Genomic DNA, 27,476 nt, shown 5'->3' with positions numbered 1-27,476 from the left:
TTCCCCAGTGCATAGTCCAAAAGAATTGTGTTCGACACACTGAAGCCAGAACACTTGGTTTGGTGATACCAGATGGCCCTGTAAAAACAACACTGGCACTCAACACAATGCCACTAAAAACACAATTGCAAGCCTTTTCCACATCCATAAAATATATGGAGCAGACAATCAGACTTCCATAACTCCCCTCAACAATTTTGCAAGGGTAAAGACCTGTTACGGTGTTCCAAGACCTGGGGAAAATCTAGAGGCTGTTCCTTCTGAATCTGATGGTCAGCAGTCACGCAGAGCCCTGGATAAAAGTTGACCTTGGAAAAGAGGCCGAAAAGTGTGGGAGGAAAACAGGTATTGCTTATTGTTGCTACGGACAATCAGAGCAACAGACTCAACAGACAGCAGTTAGACTCTCCTTTGCCTCAACACAAGGGATCTACTGCAGGATCAGCTCTTGCAACATTCAGGTAGCAAAAGTGTAATTTTTTAAAAATTTCTGCAACAGGTTGCTTCTTTGTAATCAGTAAGTGTGACATTCACTATGATCCAGCATGTAGTGCTGATTCGTTTTCATCTCTTGCCATAGAGTTTATGAACCCTGTAATTTACTTCCGCCCCTGAGCAGCTGCAGAGAAAAGACTCTAAACCACACGACTGACACATGCCATCACACAACTCCTGCTAAATCAGTTAACTCCTCACACATCTCTATAGAGAAGCTCAGACTGACTATCTGCTGCTCATTTCTTATCCAGCTGATGATTGAAAAATCTTAACCACCTCTTCCATCTCTCCTCCACACTCCACATTGAGAACTATTCTGATTCTGTCATTTTCACACTGTGGTTTCTCCACATGTCCCATGTGAGAGTGCGCAGGTTTCCACATTGGATCCACACTGGTCTATGTTGTGTCACTTTGTGCGGTGGAGTCGGCCACAGTTTACAAAGGCGGCCCTGACACTCCCACCGCTCCCTCTGCCAACCAGAGAGAGGGCTGCCACTGGCGAGTCAGGACTCCTCTCTTTTCACCTTCTGCTTCAACAGTGGCATTCATCACTGACTTCCAGCAGCTGGAAGAGAGAAGGTAAGGCCCCGTGATTATGTTGGTGTATTATGTTGTGGACTCCATGCAATGGATGTCTTTCCAATCAGCTTTTAGAAACATGTTTGAGTATGGTGGTGCTTCGATGAACTCCTCAAATGTGTCATTTTTGTCTTCTTTCGAATGAGACATTTCTACATTCAGAGTTTATGTTCGGCCATAGGATTCCAGCAACCAGGACAACAGGACAAGCTAAATATACTGTGTACCAGAGTGCATGAAGCGCTGTGATTATGGGTCAGAGAAGTCTTTGACTTTTGGAGAAAAAGGCAACGATTTCTGTCTGTGTCTTTTGGCACTCAAAATCTATCCTGGTAGTTGAGTCTGTTTCCTGAAATAACGTCTAATTACAGCGTGAACATGTGCAGAAACGATGGAGAAGTCTCCAGGAATGCTTTCTAACATGGTCATTGGATAAGAAAGAGTCTGTTCATATGCATATGTCTTCTCTCATCCTCATATGTGTACAGTTATCAGTCATTCAGTGGTTTTTGGGGATCTTCTTGAGACATCCACTGTGTCTTTGTAATACCTGTGTAAACTGTGGCAAACTGGGCAAGAGTGTAGAAACACAGGGCTGAATGTTGGTTTCATTTTGGCAGGGAGTCGGACATTTGTCATATATGTGTATATACATTCAGGGCATTGTGAAAGTATTGACACCCTACCCTTTGTTTTCTACAATGTTGCAATTACAAACCTTCAATGTATTTTCCTATAAGTTCATTTGTTAAACCAACATGTAATGAAATGGGAGGCAAGTTTTGTGTAGTACTGGTGCCTGGTTTCTATTCTCAATCCTCTGAGAGAACCAAGCCTTTGCAGAGCCCCAGCCATCCATCCATCCATTTTCTAACAGCCTTGTCCCTAGCGGGGTCGGGAGGGGTGCTGGTTAACGTTCCGGGCGAGAGCTTTGCAGAGCCATTTTTCACTATAGCTACATTTGTAAGTCTTTTGGTGTCTGTCTCTACCAGCTTTACACAACTAGAGATTAAATTGTTCCCCCATTGTCGTTTGTAAAAGAGCTCAGGCTCAGGCAATTTCGACAGGAAGTATGTGTTGGATTGGACTTTGACTGGACCGTTGTAACACATAAATATACTTTGATCTAAACTGAGGATAAACTGATGTAAAAATTTGGGCCAATATCGATATCCAATATTGATATTGCTGTTATGGTCAATAGCCAATGTTTACTTATATATATTTCTCTACCCCATCAACAACATGAAAAAATGACCAAATAAACACCCCCGAATCCTGCCCTGCATCACCATAACTGTCACATGACTAAGCAAAGATCACATGACCAACCACCTCCGCTCTTCAAACACATACAAAAAGCAATAAGAAGCATCAGCTATTAATATCAACACATTTTTACTTATCGAACAGATACTGATATGTTAATGAATGACTAACATTGGCTGATAACGATGTTAATACCGATTTATTGTGCTTCCGTCATTTACACCAGAGGTGTCCAATTTTTTTCTGATGTGAAAGTTTTACAACTTTACATTGTAATTTTTTTTATCACCTCAACAACAAACTGAGCATTTAATATTTTTATTAAACAATTAAAGTTGTCAGATTGTTTTTATTGGAAAGGTATGTCATGCTAATTTTTAGATCAATGTTTGCTGCAGTAAAATTAAGGCATCCATTTTGCAGATTGTTTTGAGCTCAATTGAAGAGTAAAGAAGAAACATTTGTAATCTATTCTCAACAACAGTACCAGGATTTTGGGTTATGCTTCCTTTGAAGAAGCTTGCTGTATTTAGCCAAGTTTAACACATGGCAAATATGGATGCACCAAAGTCTGCTTTTGAGTAAAAGTAATCGGATAGATGCATTTATGAACTTAAAGATAATTCAAAATGCCTGGTTAATAAAGATAAATACTGTGTAGAAACCTGGGCCAGGCTTCAGAAAGAGTTTATAGGGGCAATAGCTCAGGGTCCTCAGTTTTTTTTTGTGTGTGTGTGTGCACTTTGACCACATATTAAACTCGCATATGGTGTGTAGTTTAAATATTGTTGGACTTTTATTATTTTAAGCAACACTCAAATATCGGAAAACTTTGAAGATAAATCACATTGTTTTGGGAGCAACATTCCAAAATGCCAGGCATTTTAAATCAACCATCCAGCTGTTCATACCTACCTTAATGGTTAGGCCTTACTTATCAATGTTGTGCAATTTCTATGAGTGAAAGATTTGTTTATTTATCATAATTTAATATTTTTTAGAGCACCATAACAGTCATGGGTCCTTGTTCTTCTAAATTCGGCCCTGGTTGTTCCTACCATTTTTCACCGTAAGAAGACTTGAATTTGTTGCAAAAAAAAAGTTTGCTCAGATAAAAAAAAAATATGATGAGAATGTAACTGCATCAACCAGTACTGGTGGGCCAAATTTTTGTCATTCTTTTTTTTTTTCCAATTTTTTTCTTCGAAGAGTTTTTGCAGCGCTAATGGCTCGTATTTTTTACGAAAGTAGGCAGAAAGGAAAGAGATTTTGAGAAATTCAAACAGTTTGTAACCAAATGACAACAAAAATAGATCTAAAAACATGCTGCTGTTTTTTAGTGTCATTTTGTTGTGGAAATTCGATGCAATTATTCCATGACAAAAAACAATCTACAACCTACAACCTTATTATGTCTACATTTTAAAATATTAGATGATTCTTATTTTTTTTTAAAAAACCTTGTTACTTAGAGCCATTGTGGAAGGTGAAAAGAGTCGCTTGTGGCTCTGGAGCCACAGGTTAACCGCTGGGCTAGATGTTTCAAGTTACTTCACTCCAGAGTGTTTTACCTCATCTAACAGAGTTTCTTACAGGATTGCCATGTCTTATATGTACCCCAAGGTCTGTGTTTGTGCGTGCGGGCGTGGGCGTGTGTGTGTGTGTGTGTGCAGTTGTCTGTCCTGTCCATCTTTTTACTTGTTTTGCTGGTTTTTTGAAGATGAAATTTTGCGAAACCAACTCAAGTTTTGCAATAAGCAAGCACAGGTATATTTAAGCACTCCTTACAGTCAAACAAGCCAGTAAAGCATTTCCAGAACAGCTAATTTTAGTCTAAGTTTCTTTCTTTTTTTAAACGTAATGGTGGACAGCAACCCCAGCAGCATCTGCACATAAGGAATGTTGTGTGATCCTGCAGAGCCGGCAGAGGCAGCTGATGTGGTCAGAGCGCTGCACTTCATGGTTTACCAGAGGTCGGGTTGGGTTTTGGAGGAATCCCGTTTCAGAAGCCACCTAGCCACACATATGCGTCCCTAATGAATAATGAAGGTCTGAGGCACCGCGCTGGAGTCAGAAAGGTGGATATTGGAGTGAGGGGTGTGTGTGTGGAGTTTTTGATGCTCTAAATAGAGATCGGTATACCATAAACAGGCTCAATGTTTCTCTAGTTTTATCCCCTCTCTTTACAGCACCAGAGTGTGTGAGGGAGCGGTTGCTGTAAAATAAGGATTTTATTCTAAAATAATGATAAAATTATTACAGAGGTGACATTTTAAGTTGGCTTACGTAGGTCTGAAGAGGCCAAGTAAGAGTTTGCTGATGGACTGATCAGCAGGAGGTTTCAGCAGTTTGCTGGTCCTACATGTATTTTATGTGTAAACTAAGGAGTGAGATCAAAAATCTTTAATTCCAAAGAAATTATTCAAACGTCCAATTCATTGTGGGCCAATATGTTGTGGTTTGACCAAAACAAGGCTGAGCTTTGTGGACAAAATCCCATTAGGCGCCAGAACAACACTGAGGATCACTTAGAATAACACCATAGCCACCTAAAAACAGGGTGGTGGTGGCATCATGCTCAGGGGTCATATTTGAACAGAAGGAAATTAGATTTTTGCTCAAGGAATAGCATCACATTTGATCCCACATCTCTAAGAACCCATCATGGTTGGACCAAAATTTGCTGAAAAACCAACTTCTGGAAGTTGAGCAGAGCTGTTTTCCACATAAACGAACACACTCACAGAATTCAGTCCAATCACACAATAGGTTTGCATTCAGAGAGGAGCAAAAAGAGGAATAAGAAGAGGTGGACGACACGAGTCTGAGAACAAAAGGAGGAGATTTTTGTCACGTAACTGTGACCATGACAACCAATTCCATCACTTCGGCTCAACCATTCAGATGTCTGCGAGAAATCTGAAGAGGAAGAGAGGTTTCTATTTTCTAGGTTTACAATAAGTCAGAGTTTGCCTTAAAAAGTCAACAAGAGAATCACTTTAAAGGAAAAGAAGTCAGAAAATCTGTGGGAATGTCCTCATAACCCGATAAATTTGAAAAAGTTTTGCAAGGTAGAGTAAGTATTTCTAAGTCACGATAAAATATCTGTGATAGATGAACAGATAGATGATGCTGATAGACTCCTACCAAAGGACACTGAGCTCTAAAACTGAATGAAAAGTGTTTGCGTGAACCAAGCGGTTGCACTTTCAAATTATTTTATGTTTCCTCCCAGCATTTTCTTTTAGTAAGTATAATTTTCCTTATATATCACATTTAACAGGTAAAATCAGAAAGTGATTCACTGATACACCCAGGAAATGAACATCAAACATAAGATCAAATAGATTTTTAGCTTCTTTAGAAAATAATCAATAGAATCAACACAATGTAAAAACAGTAAGAGAGAATTCCACAATTTTACTTACTTACTAACAAATTCTTTTGTTGGTTTTGTTTTTTCAAGTTGGTTCGTGCATGAGAGCGAAAAAGATTGAAATCAAGCGCTTTCCATTTTTCCTCATTTTTTTATAGGGAGGGGGACATACTGTTTTACATCCAATGTCCTTCATAAAAGAACATAACAGCGTCAAACTTTGATTTTTTTTCAGCTTGTAAAATATCTCAGACGTGTCTTTACGCGATGTGCGTTTTTCTTTAACAGCACATCGCAGGGCGGACAGAGAACTGGGATTACGGGGTTCCAACTCTCGTCAGCTTGTTGGCGTTGGGCTCCCTGCCAGCACGCTGCAGCCCTCGCGGCCTTGTTTGTGTTTGTGCCTTCCCTGTCCAGCGCGACGCCCGCACTGTTATTTTCTCTGGCTGGTGCTTTGCGGTCGGCGGAACCATGTGTGCTCTGAAGAAATGAACATGGAAAGAGCCGTGCAATAAACGCTCTGCTGCGCTGTGTGCGCACCAAATGGAACAGGATGAAAAGTCACGGAAGCAGTTTCAACAAGGGGGACGGCAAGGAAGAAAAGACTGACCATTTTACAAGGCAGTCTGGATGCTCAGGCCATATATTTTATAGTGTATGTGTTAACTCATGATTACAGCAGAGTATGGTTATGAGGGCACTGAGCTGTGTCCACAAACACATGCTGTCAAATACACGAAGAGCCTCATTCAGCCATTTCTGGAACCTCTGCTGACACAGCCTGCTAAAACCACATTTTGTCCTGTGCAGTTGCCATGGAAGTAGAGCACCAGTGCTGCTGCAGGTGCATTGTTTGTCTACAAGCGGCAAAATGAAAGCAGATATATTTCTAGTTTGTTGTATAATTAAAAAAAATGTGACAAACATATCAAAGGCAGTTTTATATGACACTTTATGAATATACGTAATGCCTGGGAAGGCATGAAGGCTTCTTCTCATGTTTACTCTTCCACTGGCTTCATCTCAAATCTTGTGAACAATAACCTACTTTGACTTCAGAGAGGGAAAAAAATAGAAAGGTCAAACTAATTTATTTTTGTGATTTCAAGGTATTTCTGGGTATATTTTCAGCTTTATTATGCTTCTGTTGCAGGCTTTCTAAGTGGCTTAGCTTGTTCTCTCTTACTCACTTATTCTATTAGCTCAGTCAAGACACCCAACAACAGTCTTAGACAGAAACTGGTTCATCCCAAGGATGAAACACCTCAACACAAGCTCTGTGGAAAGGTACATTCAGTCCAGCTCAGTCCTCTACATTGGACAAACTAAACAGAAATGGATGACTCAAGAAAGAACAACAAAAACATCGGGTCAACAGTCAGCGGCTGTCAAAGTCAAGGGAGACAGCGGTATTCACATTTTGAACAGACATCACAGGTGGTTTGGGAGAGAAGTCAATCAATCAATCAATCAATCAATCAATCAATCAATCAATCAATCAATCAATCAATCAATCAATCAATCAATCAATCAATCAATCAATCAATCAATCAATCAATCAATCAATCAATCAATCAATCAATCAATCAATCAATCAATCAATCTTATTTGTATGGCACATTTCGGCAACAGTTCAAAGTCTTTTCATGTTAAAAACATAAAAACATCATAAACAGATCATACAGTCACCAATTGTGAAACCAGTAACAGCCATGACATTTTGTCAAGTGCCATTGTTAGAATCGTCAATACACATCAAATATGTTCCATTTATTACGGTTCAAAAGCAACTCTGACCAGGTGTTCTAGAATCAAAGTTGAATTAAAGTTCTTGATTTAAAGGAACTCAATGTTTCAGCTGTTTTGCAGTTTTCTGGAAGTTTGTTCTAGATTTGTAGTGCATAGAAGCCGAATGCCGCTTCTCCATGTTTGTGAATTAACCATCTGTATTAGCTATGAAAAACCAACAGTAAACAACTGAGATTTCATCTTTCTAACACCTCCTCTGCAGCCTCGACTCATCTCCCCAAGAGGGTTCTTCAGCAGTCCGCACCTTGGGACAAAATAACTAACATGGTATCATTTGGGACATGTTGGAATCATCAAGCAGCAACAACTCAAACACTAAGCCGAACAAAGGGTACAGCCAGTGACTCATATGTCTGTCTATCTGTGTTTTTACAACAGGTTGTGATTGAGCAGAAGACAAACTCCTCTCCACAGAAACATGTTGCTGTGGTCAGTGTGGAGTGTGATGTTGCTACTGGCAGCAGCAGAAGCTGTGGAGAATGAAGATGTCCGAGCCGGTAAGGATGCAGTTGTTACAGTGTACTATTCAAGAAATAGACACACTGGACTACTAAAGTAGTATGACATGAAGGAAGCTTTGAATTAATTTGGAAGTTTTTTTTAGCATGTATTTCTGTGTGTGCCCAGGGTGCAGCACAGCTGTAAATGACCTGGTGTACATTGTTGATGGTTCTTGGAGTGTCGGCCCGGATGACTTTGAAACCGCCAAGCTGTGGCTCATCAACATCAGCAGCCAGTTTGACATCAGCCTTCATTATTCGCAGGTAACACCATCATGAAAAGTAAAAACACGTTTCACGTTGGTGTCTGGAATTCTAAGTGTCATATTCTTAACATCAACCAGTGGAGACTGTAGAATTCGACTACTATGAGAATTTACAAAGACAAATCATGGTGTTTGATGCTTCTTCCCAACTCCACGTGTTTCTGCTGTAGGTGGCCGTGGTCCAGTATAGTGACACACCCAGACTGGAAATACCGCTGGGGACGCACCATAGTGGAGTACAACTCATCCAGGCCATACACAACATCAACTACCTGGGAGGGAATACGCAGGTAAAACATCAGGGGGTGTCTTTTACCGCAAAGTGTGTCCTGACTTATAGCGCCGTCCAATCCCATTGGCACCCCTGGTAAAGATGTATACACAGCTTTAAAATATTTTGAAGATGAATCTGGGGAAGTTCAGTATTTTATTGTGGTCGAAGAATCTCATATTGAAAAAATTATTAAAATTAAACCTTTGATTTGAGCTTATTGATGCAGTTTGGGAAAAGGTAAACTTTCTCTAAGCCATTTTCTAAAATGTGAAAAACAAGAGAACATGACTTTCAAGTAAGGCAGCTGTGCAAGAATCTTCACACAAAAATTGTGAAACCAGTCCATAAATGACTACAGAAAATAGTTAATACCTAAATCTGGCATCTGCAGTTTAAAGGAACTTGAACTGCAAGAAAAAAGGACATCTGAGGACTAAAACTATGGAGATTTACAGTTTAAAAAAACCTTCATAGCATGCACTAAAGCCCCTTTTCCATTGTGAAGTCTCACTCTAGTTAGTCAATGTTTGGTTTGGTTCTAGCAAAGTTGAATGTGTCACCATTGGTATTGTGTTCCTCGTTATGAGGGCATGAATATAAATGTAGAGGGGGAATGTGGCAATATTTTGTATCCTAGTGTGGCCAGCAGTTTCTCTGAAATTTCTTGATGTATTTGCACACTGTGGTTTGCTACATTCAGTGGATGCTGTAAGTGCTCTTCCACCACAATTGATGAAAAAGCTTGGACCTCAAGGTTTGACCATGAAACCAGATTCAAAATGGTGGGGTGAGATGTTGTTGATGTAAATCCACAGGCCAATCAATGAGTGAAGTCTGCTGTCAATCAAAACTTTCATGTGCAATTCCCAGCTACATCCGACTTGTACAAAGTGGTTCCAAAAAACCGGGGAGGAACCGCACAGGTTCTGCAAATGAAGATGAATCTGGGGAAGTTCAAGCCACGAGCATGGAGAAGGGGCTTTGGAGAACTGCAGCAAAGTGTGGCCACTTGGGGATCATCAGGTCTCCATAACAACCATTCGAAGCAATCAACATGCCACCCAAAATTTAGGAAGCAATTTGTCTCCAATCCTAACAAATGTGAACATGTGGCGTTTGCTAAATTACTGTTCAGTTACTTGAAGTTAACTGAGCCTTTCAGAAGACAAAGAGCTTTGGAACCACATTGGACAGCATGGAGTCTTTGCCTATTTGAAATTCCACATCATTCTCTTATTATTTATTAAAGTTTTTTAAAAAGGTAGTAATATGTAAAATTAACTTTTTTGAGCTTCACATCATGTTATAATATTGTTCCCTCGTTAAAAACGTACCTGGAGTGTTGCCTTGATTCTTTCATGCATGTTTGAGAAGTCTTTTAAACTCCATGGCAACCATTCAGCTGGACTAAATGACTGAGGGAACCTCACCCCCACCCCCTTGGTGATGAAGCTCCTTCTTGGAGATGCAGTTTCCAAGCTTTCAAGCTTCTGCCTCACAGAGCAGCCCTCCCAGGCGACAAAATCAAAACAAAATCAACAAAGCCATGACAGGACGTCAGATGGGATATTAAATCAAAGGGTTTGAAGCTAAAATCATTCACATGAAATGAGCTGAAGGAAGAAGAAACAAATGAAGAGCAGTGCAACAAATGAGCCCTACAAGGTCTCAGAGACAGAAGGCAGTGAACACATTTTATCCTGACTTCAATGGATGTGAAAGTGAAGGATATTACATGATATTACTGTCCATTCATGCAGGGGTCAAAGGGTGACTGCTGCCTGTTTCCAGCGCTCACTGAGCGAGATGCAGGGTACATCCTGGACAGTTTGCATTCTTACTCAGAACAATATCAAATCTTTTTTTCTTGTCATCTTTACTACTTTTAAGTCCTAAATCTAAAGTTAAAGACTTGGGGTGGTTGTGGAAACAAATATTCCATTCAGACAGGAATTTATGCTGCAGCGTCCCCAAGTAAACCAAAAAACAAACAGAAAAGTAAAAAGGGTTTTTTAACTTTAATAAACATCCTATAAATTGACAAATATGATTTTGAGCTCAGTAAGTTGATATTGTGCTAGTCTGCTGACAGTTTAGTGAAACAGAAAAACAATGCCTGAGGTACAAAACACACCCCTTGATTAAATTTTACATTGAACCACAAATTTTTGGAGTTTTATGTGACAAACCAACTCAAGGTAGTACATAAGTTTTTACATTGTTTGAGTTTTAAACACCTTACAGCAAGGTGTGAATTTGTATAGTCTGTAATCTACATCAAACAGATAATTACTTTGGATAATGAATTGGTAATACTGTACTGTTTGATAACTGGGATCAATTGGACATTTTTTTTCTGCAAAGTGCCTTTTGTTGTGTATTGACACTATATAAATAAACTGAGTTGCATTTAAGCTGAATTTAAATGACACACAGATGGAACCAGATCATTAATAAGGTGACTTTTTATGGATAATGACACTATTCTTTTAATGTATGGGTATCAGAATTAAAAGCATCCCACACATTTTATATTTTTATACACAAAAAACTGAAAACCACAAATTATCTCAATGCCATATCAACTTTATGTGCCACTTTTTCTTACTGTATTACATAAAATGTTATTGTTTTAGTAATAATAAATTGGTTGTACAGTAAAGTTGTAATGAAAAAGTCCAGGTGGAACTGGAATTTAAACACATTTCTGATCTTTTTTTTTTGCATTTTATTGGTAAACTAAGTTGCTTTAACAGTATTTTCTGATTGTTTCTGCAGACTGGCAGGGCCATCAAGTTTGCAGTGGACCATGTGTTCTCTGCCTCTCAGCGGGTCAGCCAGGTCAAGAACCGTATAGCGGTGGTTGTCACAGATGGAAAATCTCAGGATGATGTGGTAAATGCAGTCCTACTTCCTTTTATGGAGACATTAAATGACTTGGAAAATTATCTGAAGTGGTTGTCTTCATCGTCTTTACATTTTCTCCCTCAGGTGGATGCAAGCACGGAGGCTCGAGCTCAGGGTATTACGGTGTTTGCAGTGGGAGTTGGCAGTGAGATCACCACCTCAGAATTGATTTCTATTGCCAATGTGCCGTCATCTACATATGTCCTGTATGCCCAAGATTACACCAACATCGACCGGATCCGAGACTCAATGGAACAGAAACTATGTGAAGGTCAGCAAATTAAGTTATTTGAAGTGCATTGCTTTATTAGTAGTATATTATTGGTCTTTTTGATATTCAGATTTGTAAGAGTTAAGGGCATTTTTTCAAGCAGCATCAAAATTTCAGTGTAAACACGTGTACTCTGTGTGTTACTTTCTTTAATATTTTTCCTCTGTGTAAAGAAAGAAACACTCTTTTGTCAAGATGACAATCCAGAATAAAAAACATGTAATACCCACTTCAGGGCAGTAGGTGGCAATAATGTTGATATTATTGCCACCTTAAAATATAACTGTCAAACATCTATTGGTTGTATTAAATATAAAAAAATAACTGGAAGCCAAATGTAATTTGTTCAGCATTATTTGGTAACAAATGTAGACCAATGCAAACAAGCTGGGGAAACTATGGACAAGGCCAGGTTAAAAATACTTTTTATTTCAATTACGAGAATAAAGCTTTACAACAGTAAAGTCAAAATACTATGAGAATAAGGTTGTAGTGATTCTATTTATTCAATTTGTCTATTTAGCTCTAAACTAAACCAAAGCAAATCTATAAAACTCTATCATGGTGATGGACAGGCTTGTCCTTCACTATAATGTTAAACAAGCTAATTTGACAAGTTCAAGTTGCATGTCTTTTTTTTCAAACGTTTGGCAAGTTTTACCCTATTCTCGGTAACAAATTATTTATTATTGTAGAAATGGTGAGAACACTACTCTTGTCGTGCTAACTAGCTAGCAGATGCTAGCTAATCAATTCACATTTTGCTCTATTGAGCCCTTAGCTAAACCAAAACAAATCTATAAAACTCTACCATGGTGAACAGCCATGCCCTTCAGTACAATGTTAAGCTAGCAAATTTGACAAGTTTAAGTTGCATGTTTTTATTCTACTTTTGGCTACAACTAAGTTATTATTGTAGAAATGGTGAGAACTCTACTTTTGTCATGCTAACTAGTTAGCACATACTAACTAGCCTTTCAAAAAGACAACATGCTTGAGGTTGTAACTATTTCAATTTGCTCCACTCATGAATAACTTGCCTCTTCAGAATCGGTTTGCCCCACAAGGATCCCAGTGGCCTCTCGTGATGAGAAGGGCTTTGAGCTGATGTTGGGCATGAACATTCAGAAGAAGGCCAAGAAGATTTCTGGCTCCCTTGTTTCAGAGGCAGCCTACGCTCTCACTTCCTCCACAGACGTTACCGAGAATACCAGGTATCAAGACGTCTAAATCACCTTTTTATTTAATCAATCGTAACAATTTAATTATCTTTAACCCATTTCTCCATAGAGAAATTTTCCCAGAAGGTCTTCCGCCTTCGTACGTATTTGTGGCCACTATACGTCTGAAGGGGAACTCTAGCCAGTTGATCTTTGACCTTTGGAGGGTTTTGTCCAAGAGTAAGGAAATCCAGGCTGCGGTGACACTCAACGGAAAAGATCAGTCGGTCATCTTCACCACCACCAGTGTGACAGAAGCAGAGCAAAAAGCCATCTTTAAAAAAGGCTTCAAGGTAGGTATAAAGAGCGTATTACATGAGCACTTTGTGTTAAATCAGGAAGAATGGATGGATATGAATGTTATTTTGAAAACAATTTAGTAATCTATATTTAAACGACTTGGTTGTAGATTCTCCAGATGTTGCAGATACTATAAATTGGTTTAACAGAGTGATAGTCTGAGCAGGTGGTTCTTATGGAGATGTTCACAATAGATTTTTTCCAAGTGCACGTCATGTCATTAAAGACTGAAATAAATATTTTCTAATGAAATCCACAACATCTAGTTCACTTCTAACCCTCCATTGCTGTATGTTAGGATTCCAACCTTTCACTGTTGTCCTCAGGCCTAAATTACCTCATGAACCTTTAATAATGAGCTTTTAATATTTGTTAACAATAATCTTTTAATCATTTAATATTTATTTAACCAGATGACAATCCAGAATTAATAATCTAAACAGTTATTTATATTATTTTGAACATTGTTCAAATGCAATATTTGTCCTTTTTAGAGCCGAATGTACAAGGATGTGGGCCCCTGAGCAGGGGCCAGTTTTGGTGCTCTACTCTCTAAGAAAAAAATATTTTACTAATGTAAATTACAAAACAGTAGTTGGTATTCCGATACATAAGGTATGAAGTGATGGATAATAATTTGAATTCTTCTCCAAGCCAATAACTCCATATTGTTCCCAAAGAAATTGACCATCATCACTTCCAAGTACTTGAACATTGCTTATATTCACAAAATATTAATATAATCGTTATGAGTTTTATATAAAGTACACTGTTTGCAAAACATACATTCATAAAAAAAAACAATCTGTTTTTATCTTCAAATACTAAAAATACATCCAAATTGTACCATTCTTACTGGGGGTTTAACTTGGTCGCTAACACTTTATAAATGCTTTTAATGCAGAAATCCAATGATTGTCTTTCTGACTTCCAACATTTTTTAAAGAGAAAATGTATGAGCAAGTCTAATAAGGAGGTCTAAGAGCTGCCTGCACAACATCAGATGTTCGAAATCTTCAGAAAAATCACTTCCAGCTGTGCTCACTTTGTTTGGGGAGTCAAACACCATCCCTTGGACAAAACCTTGGAAGTTTTATCAGATCCAAAACTTGCAGAGCTTGTAGATTTAGCAAGCATAACAGCATACGCTGACACAGCAATTTAAGCTCCTCAAGGGGAGAGAAACACCACGCACTATACAGCCAAAAGATTTTGTTTGTTTTTCCTCACACGAACGAACATAAGTGACATCCCATTATTAATACCTCCTCTCATCGCAACTGTAACTGCTCCAACACTAATGATAAGGTTTTCCACAACGTTATTACATGTGTGTCGACAGGAAGTTTTGGCCGTTCTTCCAAAAATATGTTTTCGTAGTCAGACACTGATGTTGGACAGAAAGGCCTGGTGGTTTGCAGTCTCTGCTCTAATTCACTCCAAAGGTGCTCTATCTGGTTGATGTCAGAAACTGACCAAAGTCAATTTCAAAGCGTTAAATTACATAGTCAAATTTCTTTTAAGTCATGTTTAATATATATGACATTTCTGTAACTGAAGGTAACATATATACTTGATTGTGCTATAAAATTACACTATGTGACTGGAAAACACATAATACTGCCCCTTTAAATCTCAAGAGGTAGAACAAGAGACAAATTCACAAAGTACAAAAGGTGCGTTTGTCTAAAACGGCCCTGCAGAAGCTAATGTGCTGCTCTACTGTCCAAAAAAACATGTTGTGTCAGAAAGCGGTTTCTCCAAAGTTCAATCTTACATCCTTGTATCTGCTATAAACAAGCCTCCCGGCTGCGACTTCCAGAGAGGTAAAAATAGCAGTTATTTACACACAGTGCGCTGCTATTTTAAATCCTCCATTGAACTGGTGAATATGGACTGTGACAGCAGCCGGGAAGATGCTTAAAGAAAATGTTTCGTCTTCTGGACCACTTCCGCAGTGGAAAGAGCTCTGCGGCTGTGCAGCAGTTGGAGCGTGACTCTGTTTGTGAAAGGCCTGCTGAAGGTTGATTTTTCCAACCCGGCACTCCTACACCTTAGAGTGAGGTGAGGAACAAGGTGGCACTCATGCGTTGTTTGTATTTGCTCATGTTGGATCTAATTTTGTTTTTGTGAGACACAATGGGGAAGCCTGTCATTAGTCACTGTGGAAATGGTGGCTTATAATCCAAGCAAAACAACAGAGACTCTGTTTCTTCCTTCCTCTGCGTTTTAAAAATGGTTTGTGATGGAAAAAGGAAGAACTTTTTCGCTCCTAATGGCTCACTATTTGCGGATCATTTTGGGAATACATGTTTGTGGATTTGTGAGCAAAATTACATCAGATGAAACCCATGTGCAGACATGTAAGACAGGAAGGCTGAGTGAAAGAAAAATGAACACAAACCAAAGTGTTTCCACATTCGAGTCTTTTAATGAGCAGATGGTCGCACAAAGCTGCGTTTCAGCTGCTCGGTTTATGCACCTTTAATGCGCCATTAGGGATAATCTTGAAATAATGGCGGTATTCTTCTGACTCCTATTCCTTCACAGTCGCTGTATGATGGGAAATGGCATCAGCTGAAGATTCTGGTGAGCCCTCAGCATGTTGTCAGTTTTCTTGACGACGAACTGATCCAGGAGATCACGCTAAAGCCCGTGGAGCCCATTTACATCAACGGAAAGACGCAGATTGCTAAGAAGCGGGGGTCACAGGTCACTGTGCCGGTATGCGACAAATTCTTATTAACTTTAAATCCCAATGAAGGCGGGCCCTTCCTGTTGGCCCTTGGTTGGACTTTGTGCAGACCCATACTGTTTCAAAATTGTATCAAAAGTGATTTGACCCGTCCAGCATAGCTGCTTCAAGAAGATGGAGAGTTTTTATTTGTAATCAGGGTCAAATTATTTCCGACATCATTTTCTTACATTCAGTATTCCTCATTTTACAACTAAACCTTTATAGTAAGTAGAACAACATTTGACCAAAGATTTTGACTGAAAATAAAATTGTTTTTAGTGGAAAAAAAAATTCTCAAACTTGGCAGTTTGAAAGAAAGTGACCCAAATACTGGTTTCATATCCAGGGATAAATTTGTTCAATTGTGCCCCAAAAACATTTGAAAAACTAGATGCCTTTTTATTAATACAGCAACTGTGCAAAATCCTTTATAAATGTTGGGATTTGCAGTTAAAAAACCCACAATTTTCTACCAATTTTTTTGACTGATTTTGGCCCACTTGACGAAAAGTTTACAGAGACTTCATGATCCACCCGTTTGAGTTTTGTGTGGTTTTCATTCCTGTTTTGTTTATTGTTTTTGGTCGCTGTGTTGTATCCTGGATATTTAATCCCTGTTTTAAGTTTTCTTTAAAAAAATTACGTTTGTTGGTCTCTGAGAGGCTGAACTTACAGTATTACGAAATTATCAATATATTACTTGAAAATGATCTAAAAACAACAATGCTATTGTTTATTTCTGGGACTATTTAACATACAGCAACATTTGTTATTGTGACAGGCCTAACCACGTATCAATTTTATTTGTCTTTTCTATTAAGCAGTACTTTGTGTTCCTCCGTCCAGTCATTTGGCTCAGTCTGGTTTTCTCTGAGTATTTCCTCCTGTTCTGCTGGTCCAGGTGGAGATCCAGAAGTTGCGTCTGTACTGTGATCCTCACCAGAGCGAGAGAGAAACTGCTTGTGAAATCTACTCTGTGGTGAGCTGTTTGCCATTTTCATCCCTAAAATATATGGAAGTTGCACACAGTTTGAATATATAAAATGCGTGTGTTTTTCTCTTTTTCTTCTGTCCTCAGGATGATGAAAGGGTAAGGCAGATTTTTTTTCCTTTCCTCATGCATTTTAATTGGGCTTTTCTTCATAACTGAGCACCACTGAGACTTGGATGTTGCTACGGTGACATCACTTATTGGTTTGTTGACTTCTGTTCTGAAGCCTCAAATTTCCATTTTGGTCATTAAGTCTTGGTTTCTGCACATATTATTTGGAAAAATACGAGGTACAGTTAAGAACAAATTTTCTGTTTGACCCAGTATATTTATATGTATAACAGCATTATTACAGGACGCTTTTAATAGAATCACATAACAGAAGTAGACTGTGCTTAACTTCTTGTACAGCTTTGCAGGTTAGGGCTGTTGTTTATGTAATCAAAGGAGACGTAGCACAAAACTGGAGTGAAGTATATGCTCCTGGAGGCATTGATACTTTTTAAATGAATACTAAGAAGGCTTTATGATAAAACTTGTCCACTGCAAAAATCACAAGGAAAAGTAAAAGCATATAAAAATGAAACTCTACAATGTTTCTGAGCATCACAGTTGCTGTGGTTAATTTCTATTATAACCACTAATAGTTAATTGTGTTTACATGGTCAGAACATTACAATTCAATGATTTAGACAGGTGAGAAAGGTCAAAGTAAGGTCAAAGTAAAAATATATATTTTTGAACTTCTCATTGTGTTATAATGTTATCCTGTCATATAAAACATACATGGTCTCTTGTCTTGATTCTCTCATGCATGTTTGAGAAATCCTTTAGTCTCTGGTGGCAACCGTTCAGCCGTGCTAAACACCTGGGTGGACCGTAGCTCTGTTTTCGAGACGAAGCTCCTCCTATGAGCTGCAGTTTCCAAGCTTCCACCTCACAGAGCAGCGCTTCTCCACTCAACTCCTTCAGACTAGCCAGCAGCAATTAGCAAACACCGGCTGAAACTGCACATCTGCTGAACTTATTATAGGAGCTACTTCTCAGAGCTACTTGTAAAAACATTGTTAAAGTGTCAATGGAGAAGCCATGCTGTGATGACTTCCTGGAAACAGAGTTTCTTAAAGAGACAGAGACCCGATTTCAAAGCATTAAATTACGGAGTCAAATTTCTTTAAGTCTTGTTTAATATATACAGCTCTGGAAGAGACCACTTAAAATTTTCAGTTTGTCTGAGTTTACTTTTAATAGGCATATGTTTGAGTAATGTGACCATTCTTCAATTTATTCTATGAACTTCTTACAACATGTCTCAGAAATTCCAAGCAAATTTTTAACATTTCTTTGCAGAAAATGAAAAATGGTCAAAATAACGAAAAAGATGCAGTTCTTTTGGACCTCAAATAATGCAAAGAAACTAAGTTCATATTTATTTAGAAACAACAATACTAATGTTTGAACTCAGGAAGAGTTCAGAAATCAATATTTAGTGGATTAATCAGCTATTCAGTGGGGTTCAGTGCAGCATGCTCTTTATGATTTCCAAAGCGCTATAACATTTCTGTAATGGAAGTTAACATATATGCATAATTGTGCTATAAAATTATATTATGTGAGTGGAATGCACATAATACTGTCGCTTCAAATCTCAAGTGGCGGCGCGAGAGACAAATTCACAAAGTAAAAAAGCATCAACGATTTTTAAAGCAGAAAAAAAATAGCTGAAAATAAGTAGAAGATACAGTATAAAGATCTAATATCATTAGACAAAACAAAAAGTATAACTATCACAATCATTTGGAGCAGCACAAAAATGATATCCAGAAACTATGGGAAGTGGTCAATAGTTTAATTTAAAAACATGCAGTAATAGGAACTTTTTCCAATTCTTCTAATGATGCTTTATGTATAGCAAAGTGAAGGTATAAACTTTTTCCTACACTTTGTGTTCTTGCCATTGGCAGGAATGTTTATCTATTTCTGTACTAGTTTTTTTTTTCTTTTTTGACTTGCATATAGAAAAGTTTAAATAAATGACCAAAAAATAAAATGAATCCTATTTTAATTGTGGGAAAAGGTGAGTGTGCTGCCTTTAAATCTAGGACTTTTGTATGATCACTCTACAGAACGGCACTATTGAATAAATAATTAAAAGACCAAAATGGGTATTTACACTTGTGAAATATGATGATTAAAAACTTTCGGCAAATTTCCAACAAAGACATTTCAAGAGCAGAGTGCAAATGCTTAGCTGCTGAAATGCGACAGATTTGTCTGAACGTTTCCTCGTCCTCCAGTGTCCGCTGAATCGAACAGCCACCGTGGAACAAGAAGAAGAAGACTGCAACTGTGCACTCGGCCCACCAGGGCAGCGTGGCCCACCGGGACGCATGGTAATACACAAACAAATACAGAGGCGCTTGATGAATGACCCCACATTTACCCTTCTAACAAAATCAAATGTGTGTGTGTGCGTGTGTAGGCTGTATAAACAAAGAGATCAGGCTCTGACAGTGCTGTTTCTTTCCCAATCTTTTGATTAAACAATTATAGTCTCCCCACATCATATAGCATATATGGTGGATGCTAATTTCCTGTTGTGTGCTGCATGAAAATGGGCAGAAAAAACAAAGCAAAACAAAAAAAACCCCCACAGCACATGAAAACCAGGAAATGGGGAAATGTACAGTGGCTGTTGATGTGGCTTTAGCGCATCATGCAACAAAAATAAAACTAAACATATCAAGGCATTCTTTTGCTTTCCACTAATGATCTGTGATGAGGTTCGGTTGTAATGAGTCTCTTCTGATGATTCTTTGTTCATTCAGTGAAAACGAGAGAGGACCAAGCAGATGCCTCACACTTATTTGTACCTTTTTCAAACTTACATCAAGAAACAAGCGGTTGATTTTTCTCAGTTTTTATTTTCACTGTTAAATGCATATGTCAAAAAATAACGACATGCTATGACAGCCCGTATGTTTTTGATGTGGCAATGGAAGTTATTGGAACAACTATATTCAACTATATTGGTAAAGGAATATGTATTTTCCAATATAGGGTTTATTTTACTGAACACACAATGTTGCTTTGATTGCTTTAAAAGCACTGAGAAAGAAAATCAAGTAATAGTAGTTATGGAGAAGAATATTTACCCCAAGCTTAATGTCAATGAATTCACGTAAAATGTTGTTAGACTAACATACAACAACAGTGCATAACTGACTGACGGGCAAATGGTAGGTTCCTCAAGGCAAGTTCATAGCGTAGCTGACCAAATAAAGCTGTGTTCGATGAGTATTTCTGCCAATCACATGATATTTTTTAATGCTACAGGGTTTCAGAGGTGAAAAAGGGAGGGAAGGACCACCAGGACCTGATGGTAAGCCTGTAAGTGCTGATCACTTTTGTCACAATTGTTTTCCTCAGGTTGCTCCCTCCATTCTGTAGGACACATACTGAATAAAAATGTGATGAAAATTATATCAACTTGTTTTTGTTCTCAGGGTAAAGAAGGTATACCTGGCTACGCCGGCCCTCCTGGATTTCCAGGGATAAAAGTAATGCTATTCTACTTTATGTTTATGAGTTTTGATTGTGGTTAGTGGAGATTCCTTCTATGAACATAGCATATTCAGCCTGTATCTAAATTTGCTATAAGTCATAGCTAATAAAATATTCAAAAATGAATGTCAGCAATAGAGTATATTGCCCTGTTCAATGTATGTTGATGTAAACTGTTGACTTTAATTACAAAAATTAGTACATGTTCCAAATTCTGATGTGCCTTTATAGGACTGATGCTGAAGAAGTCTTTGGTGATTGCTTCAATGTTAAAATAAAATCCTCAGTAATCCACTATTATTCCACTAAATAATAATCACCATTATTGTAAATTACTGAACAAGCTACAATAATTATCCAAAATTGTTCCCACATTAGCAAAACAATAACAATAATAAATGTGTGCTAAACATATAAGTTTTAAACCACTGCTTAGCTAGCTAAGGCTAAAGCTAGCTTGTTGCCAGTGTATCCTAGCAAAAAACTTGTCTTTAAATTTAGTTTAGCCAGAACCAAAACGTTCCTGGAAAAAGCAGCCAAAGTATATTTCTTAATTTGTCTACAGTCAAAAAGCTCTAAAATGAAAGAGGTGGCCTACTTATGATTTTTAAATACTGTACAATGTTGAATGATAAACCATCTGGCAACAGAATTACCTTTTTGTTGGATAGCTAGTCATATTCTAATGAACCAAATCCTTTACTGCTGCTGTATTCTGACTTTTTAACCATATTTGTTGCCATGCAAATTTGACAGAAAACAAAAACAAAGCAAAAGTTAACATTTTATGAATATATTTAGCATATTAAGAGGACATATTTGGTAATCCAAACATCTTGATCAGGCAAACTGACTGTGGTGTCTTGGCTTACATTTGAAAATAGTTGTATTTGTTCTAAGGAAATAATAATATAGTGTGTATCCATCCATCTATGCATACATACTGTATGTACTGTATGTGCATACAAACATACAGCACCACTAATGTGGCACCCTTCTAACTGAAGTTTCTGGTCTGAATGATTGTCCGTCGCTGGGCAGGGTGAAGAAGGTCCCCAAGGACTAAGAGGAGAGGCTGGTGTTAAAGGTAACAAGGCAAGTACATGACACTGTAGTTTTTTTCTTGTTGTTGAATCTGTTGTATAGTTCCGACAATGCTTTGCTTCACTTTGCGCCCAGGGAGACCAAGGGAAACCAGGTCTAACTGGAGAACCTGGACCAACAGGACCACAGGTGAGACTGGAAGAGTCAGGACAAGGTTTTATAGGAATGTCTTTCTGCTTTTGTAACACTCTTAAAGAAGGCTGAACTTCTCCTGTCCTCATCCTCATTTCTGCCTTTGATAGTTTTTGTCTTTCAAAAAGTTATTTAACATATCCAGGTGTTGTAGTTAAGTTTACACTTTCTACCCTCATAACTGTATTACTTCAAATTTAAAGACTTATTTTCTGACCAAAGCAAAGAACGCCTCTGTTCACCACCAAGGACTTTGATAAGCTTCTCCAGAGAACAGAAGTGATAGAAGCAAAGATTCACATAGTTGAGGTTAATGTTGAGGTCAAGGCAGGTTTTGGAAATGAGACAACCCTACAGATGATTCAAAATAATGAAAGGACTGACAGACAATGACTCGGCACCATGACAACCCATTCTTTAGGTCTGAGGTAACTTTTACAGGATGAACCCTGCACTTAGACAAAACAGCGTGGCCACATCAGAGCCCAGATGTCCCCTCTTCGACCTCGGAACCGAGAACAAAACAAACAACAGGAGTTATCAAGGTGGAATTCCACTGAAAAACAGGTTTGCTGCAATTCATCAGGAATTTACGAGGGAAACCTATACTTCAAACTTCAACAAGAGGTTTGAGAATCCAGACAAGTTCCTCCTAAAGTGAACCGGAAACCAGAAAATAACGGAATCGTAGATGTAAAACAAAGAGGATAAAACGCTCTGCTTTCCCCATGACGTCATGTTTGATATGTTAGGAATAGTGCCAGCAATTATTAATGATCACCCAACAATTGAGAATTTAATCATTCATGCTGGAGTGAATGATATCGCCAAATAAAAATATGAAATTCTGAAATCCCCTGCTGAACACATTGGAAATCTCACGTTGTTCTGCTACCTCAGTCAACCCTGTTGGCAAACCCAGAATCTTCTGGCAGCGCCATCATCTCTTCAAACCGGACGGATTCTGTCTGAGTAAATGTGGGTGGAAATTATTCACAATAAATGTTTTCTGTGTCATGAATCAGAAAACTGCTCTGCCAAAAGCAAAACACACATCTAACACCAGCACATATTTACCTTTAGTCGATTGCTGCAGCGGTGTCTACACAGGTCAATCAATCTTCCAAGTTCTGTTCAGAATTGCCTTTGATTAATAATAACTGGAGTATTCATTAGCATATTTGATGTCAATAATTTTGATGATGGCATTTGAGGACATATTCTGATAGCTGCTTTAAAAACATGTTGTAGCTCATGTTCTTAAAGTTGCTAATTATTATGTAATATATATATTATTAAAAGAGACAAAATTGACAGCATTTCAAAACTGTAAAACTTAGCTAATTGCATTTCATCCAGCTACTTCACCATAAAAGTCTGTTGGTTTCTGTATTTCTTTTTTGATTCCTTTTGTCCAGGGACTTCCTGGGGAGAGAGGTGAGCCAGGACCTGTAGGACAAACTGGTCTTAAGGTGAGATTAAATAATTATTAAACAATGGAAGCCAAACTGAACAAAATTGCATTTTCTGCAAAAAAAAAAAAAAGCAACGTTAACTGGTATGGTCCAACAATCTTACATAGTGTTGACAAATAATGTAAAATGGACGTAATCTTACATTATATCCATAGCTCTGAAAAAATCAGGCTAAGTGGAGTTCGTCAGTGTTGTAGCCCCGCAACTTGACTTTAATGCCTGACGTCAAGAGACGACGTATCTAACAGCGTTTTTGTTCTCCAACCAGGGGGAAACAGGACCACCAGGCATGGACGGAGCGGCAGGACTAACAGGACAGAAGGTCAGTATAGAAAAGTTTGTCTAGATTGGACACTATAGAGTGTACTATGTTTATTCTAGCGACTTGGATCATTTTGGCTTGCAATTCTTTTCACAAGACAACTCAAATTTAGTCAGACAATTATCTGACATATGTTATCTATTAAAAAAATTAATTCAGAAGAAGTGTGAGATATCTGAATGTATAGACACGCTGCATGTTATAGTTTACAATTTTGTGCATGCGAAGAACGTTGGAGGGCAAAAGAGGATTCTTTCACTTGCCATCCATTAGAAAAATATGGATGGCATATGTCACGGTAAAACAATTCCAATAACAAAACAAAACCTGGAAATGTATGGATTATTAATTTGGTGCAGCGCCTCACAGCAAAAAGAAAAAAATGCAGAAAAACCATTGAAGAACAACTCAAAACCACTCATATTCTTTTTTTTGTTCTCTGTGTTGACTATGCTACACACAAAAAATAAATTGCAACTTATTGCCGTAGAACTTATTGCTATAAGAATAAGTTGCAACGCTAGTGTATCAAGATTCAGCACCAAAACGTGCATAAACGTTTCCCACACAAAGACCAGAACATTCAGTCCATTACAGTTTTATTTTTCCAGGCATAATGTTTATTTTGTAATTATTAATAAGTGATTGAACACAGCAGTGGTTGATTAGCTAACACATCTCAGTTACGTTTGTCATAGTCAAGCTAGCATAGCTGACCTATTTCCCTCTCCCTTGCTTTTTTTTTCTCCCCAATTAGAACTTTTTCCTGACTTGTGAAATGTGACACTCTTGGACCTTGTCATCTAGTTTCCATAATGGCGACAAATAGTAGCAAAGAACTGCATCTCTTTTTCTTTTATATCACATGTACATTTAAGATTTAGAGCTTCACGTTGACAACCTGACAGCTAAAACCAATGCTAGCTATCGACAACAAGCAGATTTTTTAACCTCCACCAGGGAGCTGGAAGGCGGGATCGTGCACGCGTCACGTCACGTTGAACGCATCTGTACATCTTTAAACATTGTTTGACAATTATGTAGTTCGACCCAAAATTAGAGCTTCTGCAAAAATAGTTTATCCTGCTAATTACCATATTTTTGTACTTTGGGTTCAGGGGAAAAGGTAATTTACCATTATTAGTAGCTAAACTCTTACAAGTTAACAATATTATATTGTTAAAAAAACAAAACACCAGTGTCATCGCGTAAAAAAACCCGAGCTTGTCACTCATTAATACCACATGATCAGAGTGACACTAAACTATAGGTTACATGAGAAGTCCTCCTGTGGTAACTTTGCCCGAGCTAAATGAGAGAGCACAAGCACACATCTGCAAGCATGTGAGCACGCCCACCAACAAACAAGTGTGTGATGCTATTTACAGTCCTCTGAACTCAACTTTCACTTAGTAATTTTAGATTCTTCCTGTTATCATGACAAACTGTTTTCCCAAGAATCTGGAAGTGTTCTGCTCCAACAGCTGCGTTGATGTTGTTCTCTGCGTTTGTGTGTGTATGTTTCTATGAAGTGAAGTTAATATAGAATGACAACTAACTGCAGCTAACTGTGTGTTAGAAAAAAACAACAACAAAGAAACAGTACTTGGTATTTAATTCTTTGAAACCACACAAAGTTGCATTAAAATGTCCTACACTGTAAGAACACAAAATCTTATTTTTGGATAAAAACTAAAAGTATTTTTGGTTTAGTTTCCAGTGCAAATATGTAAGTACAATTGAAAAACTGAAACTACTTTTTCAGGAAGATGCAGGGGATTGATTTAAGTCAATAATATAATATATGACATTATAATACTTATATTGTTGTGTGATGAACAACTGATTGTTGATCTCACAACGCTGGTGGAAAAGACAAAGATGACAGGAAGTGGTACGAGGAAGATGGCGCAGCAGATTTTTAATGACTTATGTGATTTTAACTATTTCTTATTCAATGGGAACACCACATTTGTGAAATTGTGTTTTTTCGACATTAGCAGAACATAGACAAAGTTTGGCGCACATTTGTAATAGAAATGACTTATCCTGCTTTCCCCAGTCAGCGGCTAAACAGTCGGATTGCGTTCATGCGTCTCTCCAGCCAGCACAACAAACAGCTCATATTCTCAGTAGGTTGTTTTTTTTCTGGGAATCTGGGTATTCTAATGACTCAAGGAAGTTTTTCTACACTCCCCAGGTAGTGTAGAGTTAAATATTTCTAGTAAGTAAGAGACATCTCCGGTCCTGCTCATGCTGCAGTGCAGAAGTGCAATTCTCACAGAGCCTGCAGGGAGTGAGCAGCCAGTGATAATAAGGCAACAAAATAAAGATCCACATGTGAACCAAATTAGCACGCGGTGTGGTCGCCCGGGGAAACATCGCTGGCCTACCGTAAAAGATTTCTTCTCTGTCATCCGTGACAGCTCCATTGCATGTTAATGATGCCTACAGTTAGATAAACTGTGCTAGGCTCCAGGCTGTCACTGTGGCCTCTAATCACTGTGCTGGTCCATTTTAGCATCCACACAATAAGGCAAATTTCCAGCAAACAAGAGAGTGACGTGGCAGTGAAGATTAAAACATAACTTTGATGAATGATTAGGCCTGTTATTATCAGAGTTTACATTTGTGATTAGGAGAAGCTTAACTGGGGAGGTGTGAAGTTTGATGTGACAAAGATACCGTTTCTACTCTATAATCAGGAAATGTATAATTGTCATCTGCAAGAACAGTAAGTGGTTTCATTGTTTAAAATGAGAAACTTGCTTTTGAACCCCTGAATGATGACCTACCATCAAGAAAATTACCAACTTGTGCAGACAAAAGATTGAAATCAAAACGAAGCAAGTGAAAGTCAATGTTGGGTTATCTTTAACCTCTGTGTTTGCAATTTGTGAGAGACTTCAGAGGCCACTTAAAAATAAACTCAGCTTAACTCTAAGCTGCTGTTAGACCACCAAATTGTAGCATCTCGGAGAAGCAAAAATGAGGTCTATACATTGTGTTTGGGGTTTGGCTTCACACCATAATCACCACTGATCCATCCATTTTCTGAACATCCCTTGTCCCTAGTGGGGTCGGTCACTGATCACTGGTCACTGATCTTCCTGTCTGATCCTTTTGGTCTTGATTTCAGATGCAGCATTTAGATCAAAATTCAGAATAAGTATTATGGAAACATGAATCCAATTACTGATTAACCAAAAAAACTATTCCTTCACCAGAAAAGAAGGTTTTGGATTGATCAGTCAGACAAAACTCACAATTTATTCAATAATGGCTTTTTTTTTTTACATTGACGACGTGAACTAATCTGTGTTCTCTGTACGTCCTCAAATATGACCATGAGGCTTGTCTCTCTGTTTAAGCTTTCTGCACAGACACAGAGCTTCTTCTTCTGTAATGTTAAATGCAGCATTCAGTATGTTTGTTAGAGGGAAACAACTGAATTAGAGTCTGTTTTCTTTTGAAGTGTCTCACCGCACTATGCACATATAAAGCCCTGCGAGCGGCAGACCTTACAATTACACAGCCGAGACACCCACCACCGCCCAATAAATGACAACAGGACATAAATCTCGGGATGTCTAGAACAGGAGAAAATAGACAAGTCCAGAGAAGTTGGTGTGACGCTGTCCTTGTGTGAAGGCAGAATAATCCCCGTCCACGTTTATGTCCTCACATCTGGGAGCTTAAGTTCTAAAAATAAATGTCAATAAAAAAAATAGAGGCTTCTAAAAAATCACCGGGAACCACAATTGAATATATTTTGTGTCTGGAACATAGTTTCAAAGCAAGGATCAAGCAAGGCAGTAATTAATTCACTACAAGCTCTAAGATGTCACAGTTGAGGTCTGTAAATGGTTTGTTTTCTTA

General features: G+C 38.2%; 1 protein-coding gene across 1 annotated transcript in view; it reads left to right on the top strand.

Moving 5' to 3' along the window:
- Positions 1-703: 703 nt before the first annotated feature.
- Positions 704-27,476, top strand: part of LOC116712207 (collagen alpha-1(XXI) chain-like) — a 55,601-nt gene continuing 28,828 nt past the window's right edge. The window contains exons 1-18 of the mRNA XM_032552081.1: positions 704-1,080; positions 7,913-8,031; positions 8,162-8,298; positions 8,471-8,590; positions 11,353-11,469; positions 11,566-11,752; positions 12,801-12,966; positions 13,043-13,265; positions 15,823-15,996; positions 16,911-16,988; positions 17,088-17,099; positions 19,298-19,393; positions 20,337-20,390; positions 20,507-20,560; positions 21,606-21,659; positions 21,744-21,797; positions 23,219-23,272; positions 23,544-23,597. Of these exons, the coding sequence (XP_032407972.1) occupies positions 7,953-8,031; positions 8,162-8,298; positions 8,471-8,590; positions 11,353-11,469; positions 11,566-11,752; positions 12,801-12,966; positions 13,043-13,265; positions 15,823-15,996; positions 16,911-16,988; positions 17,088-17,099; positions 19,298-19,393; positions 20,337-20,390; positions 20,507-20,560; positions 21,606-21,659; positions 21,744-21,797; positions 23,219-23,272; positions 23,544-23,597 (1,713 nt within the window). The 5' untranslated portion in view covers positions 704-1,080; positions 7,913-7,952. The remainder of the gene's footprint in view (positions 1,081-7,912; positions 8,032-8,161; positions 8,299-8,470; positions 8,591-11,352; positions 11,470-11,565; positions 11,753-12,800; positions 12,967-13,042; positions 13,266-15,822; positions 15,997-16,910; positions 16,989-17,087; positions 17,100-19,297; positions 19,394-20,336; positions 20,391-20,506; positions 20,561-21,605; positions 21,660-21,743; positions 21,798-23,218; positions 23,273-23,543; positions 23,598-27,476) is intronic.

Source organism: Xiphophorus hellerii, chromosome 21 (genome assembly GCF_003331165.1).
Source record: "Xiphophorus hellerii strain 12219 chromosome 21, Xiphophorus_hellerii-4.1, whole genome shotgun sequence".
Taxonomy (NCBI): Eukaryota; Metazoa; Chordata; class Actinopteri; order Cyprinodontiformes; family Poeciliidae; genus Xiphophorus; species Xiphophorus hellerii.
The sequence above is the reverse complement of the archived record's forward strand: the minus strand, read 5'-3'. Positions and strand labels throughout refer to the sequence as shown.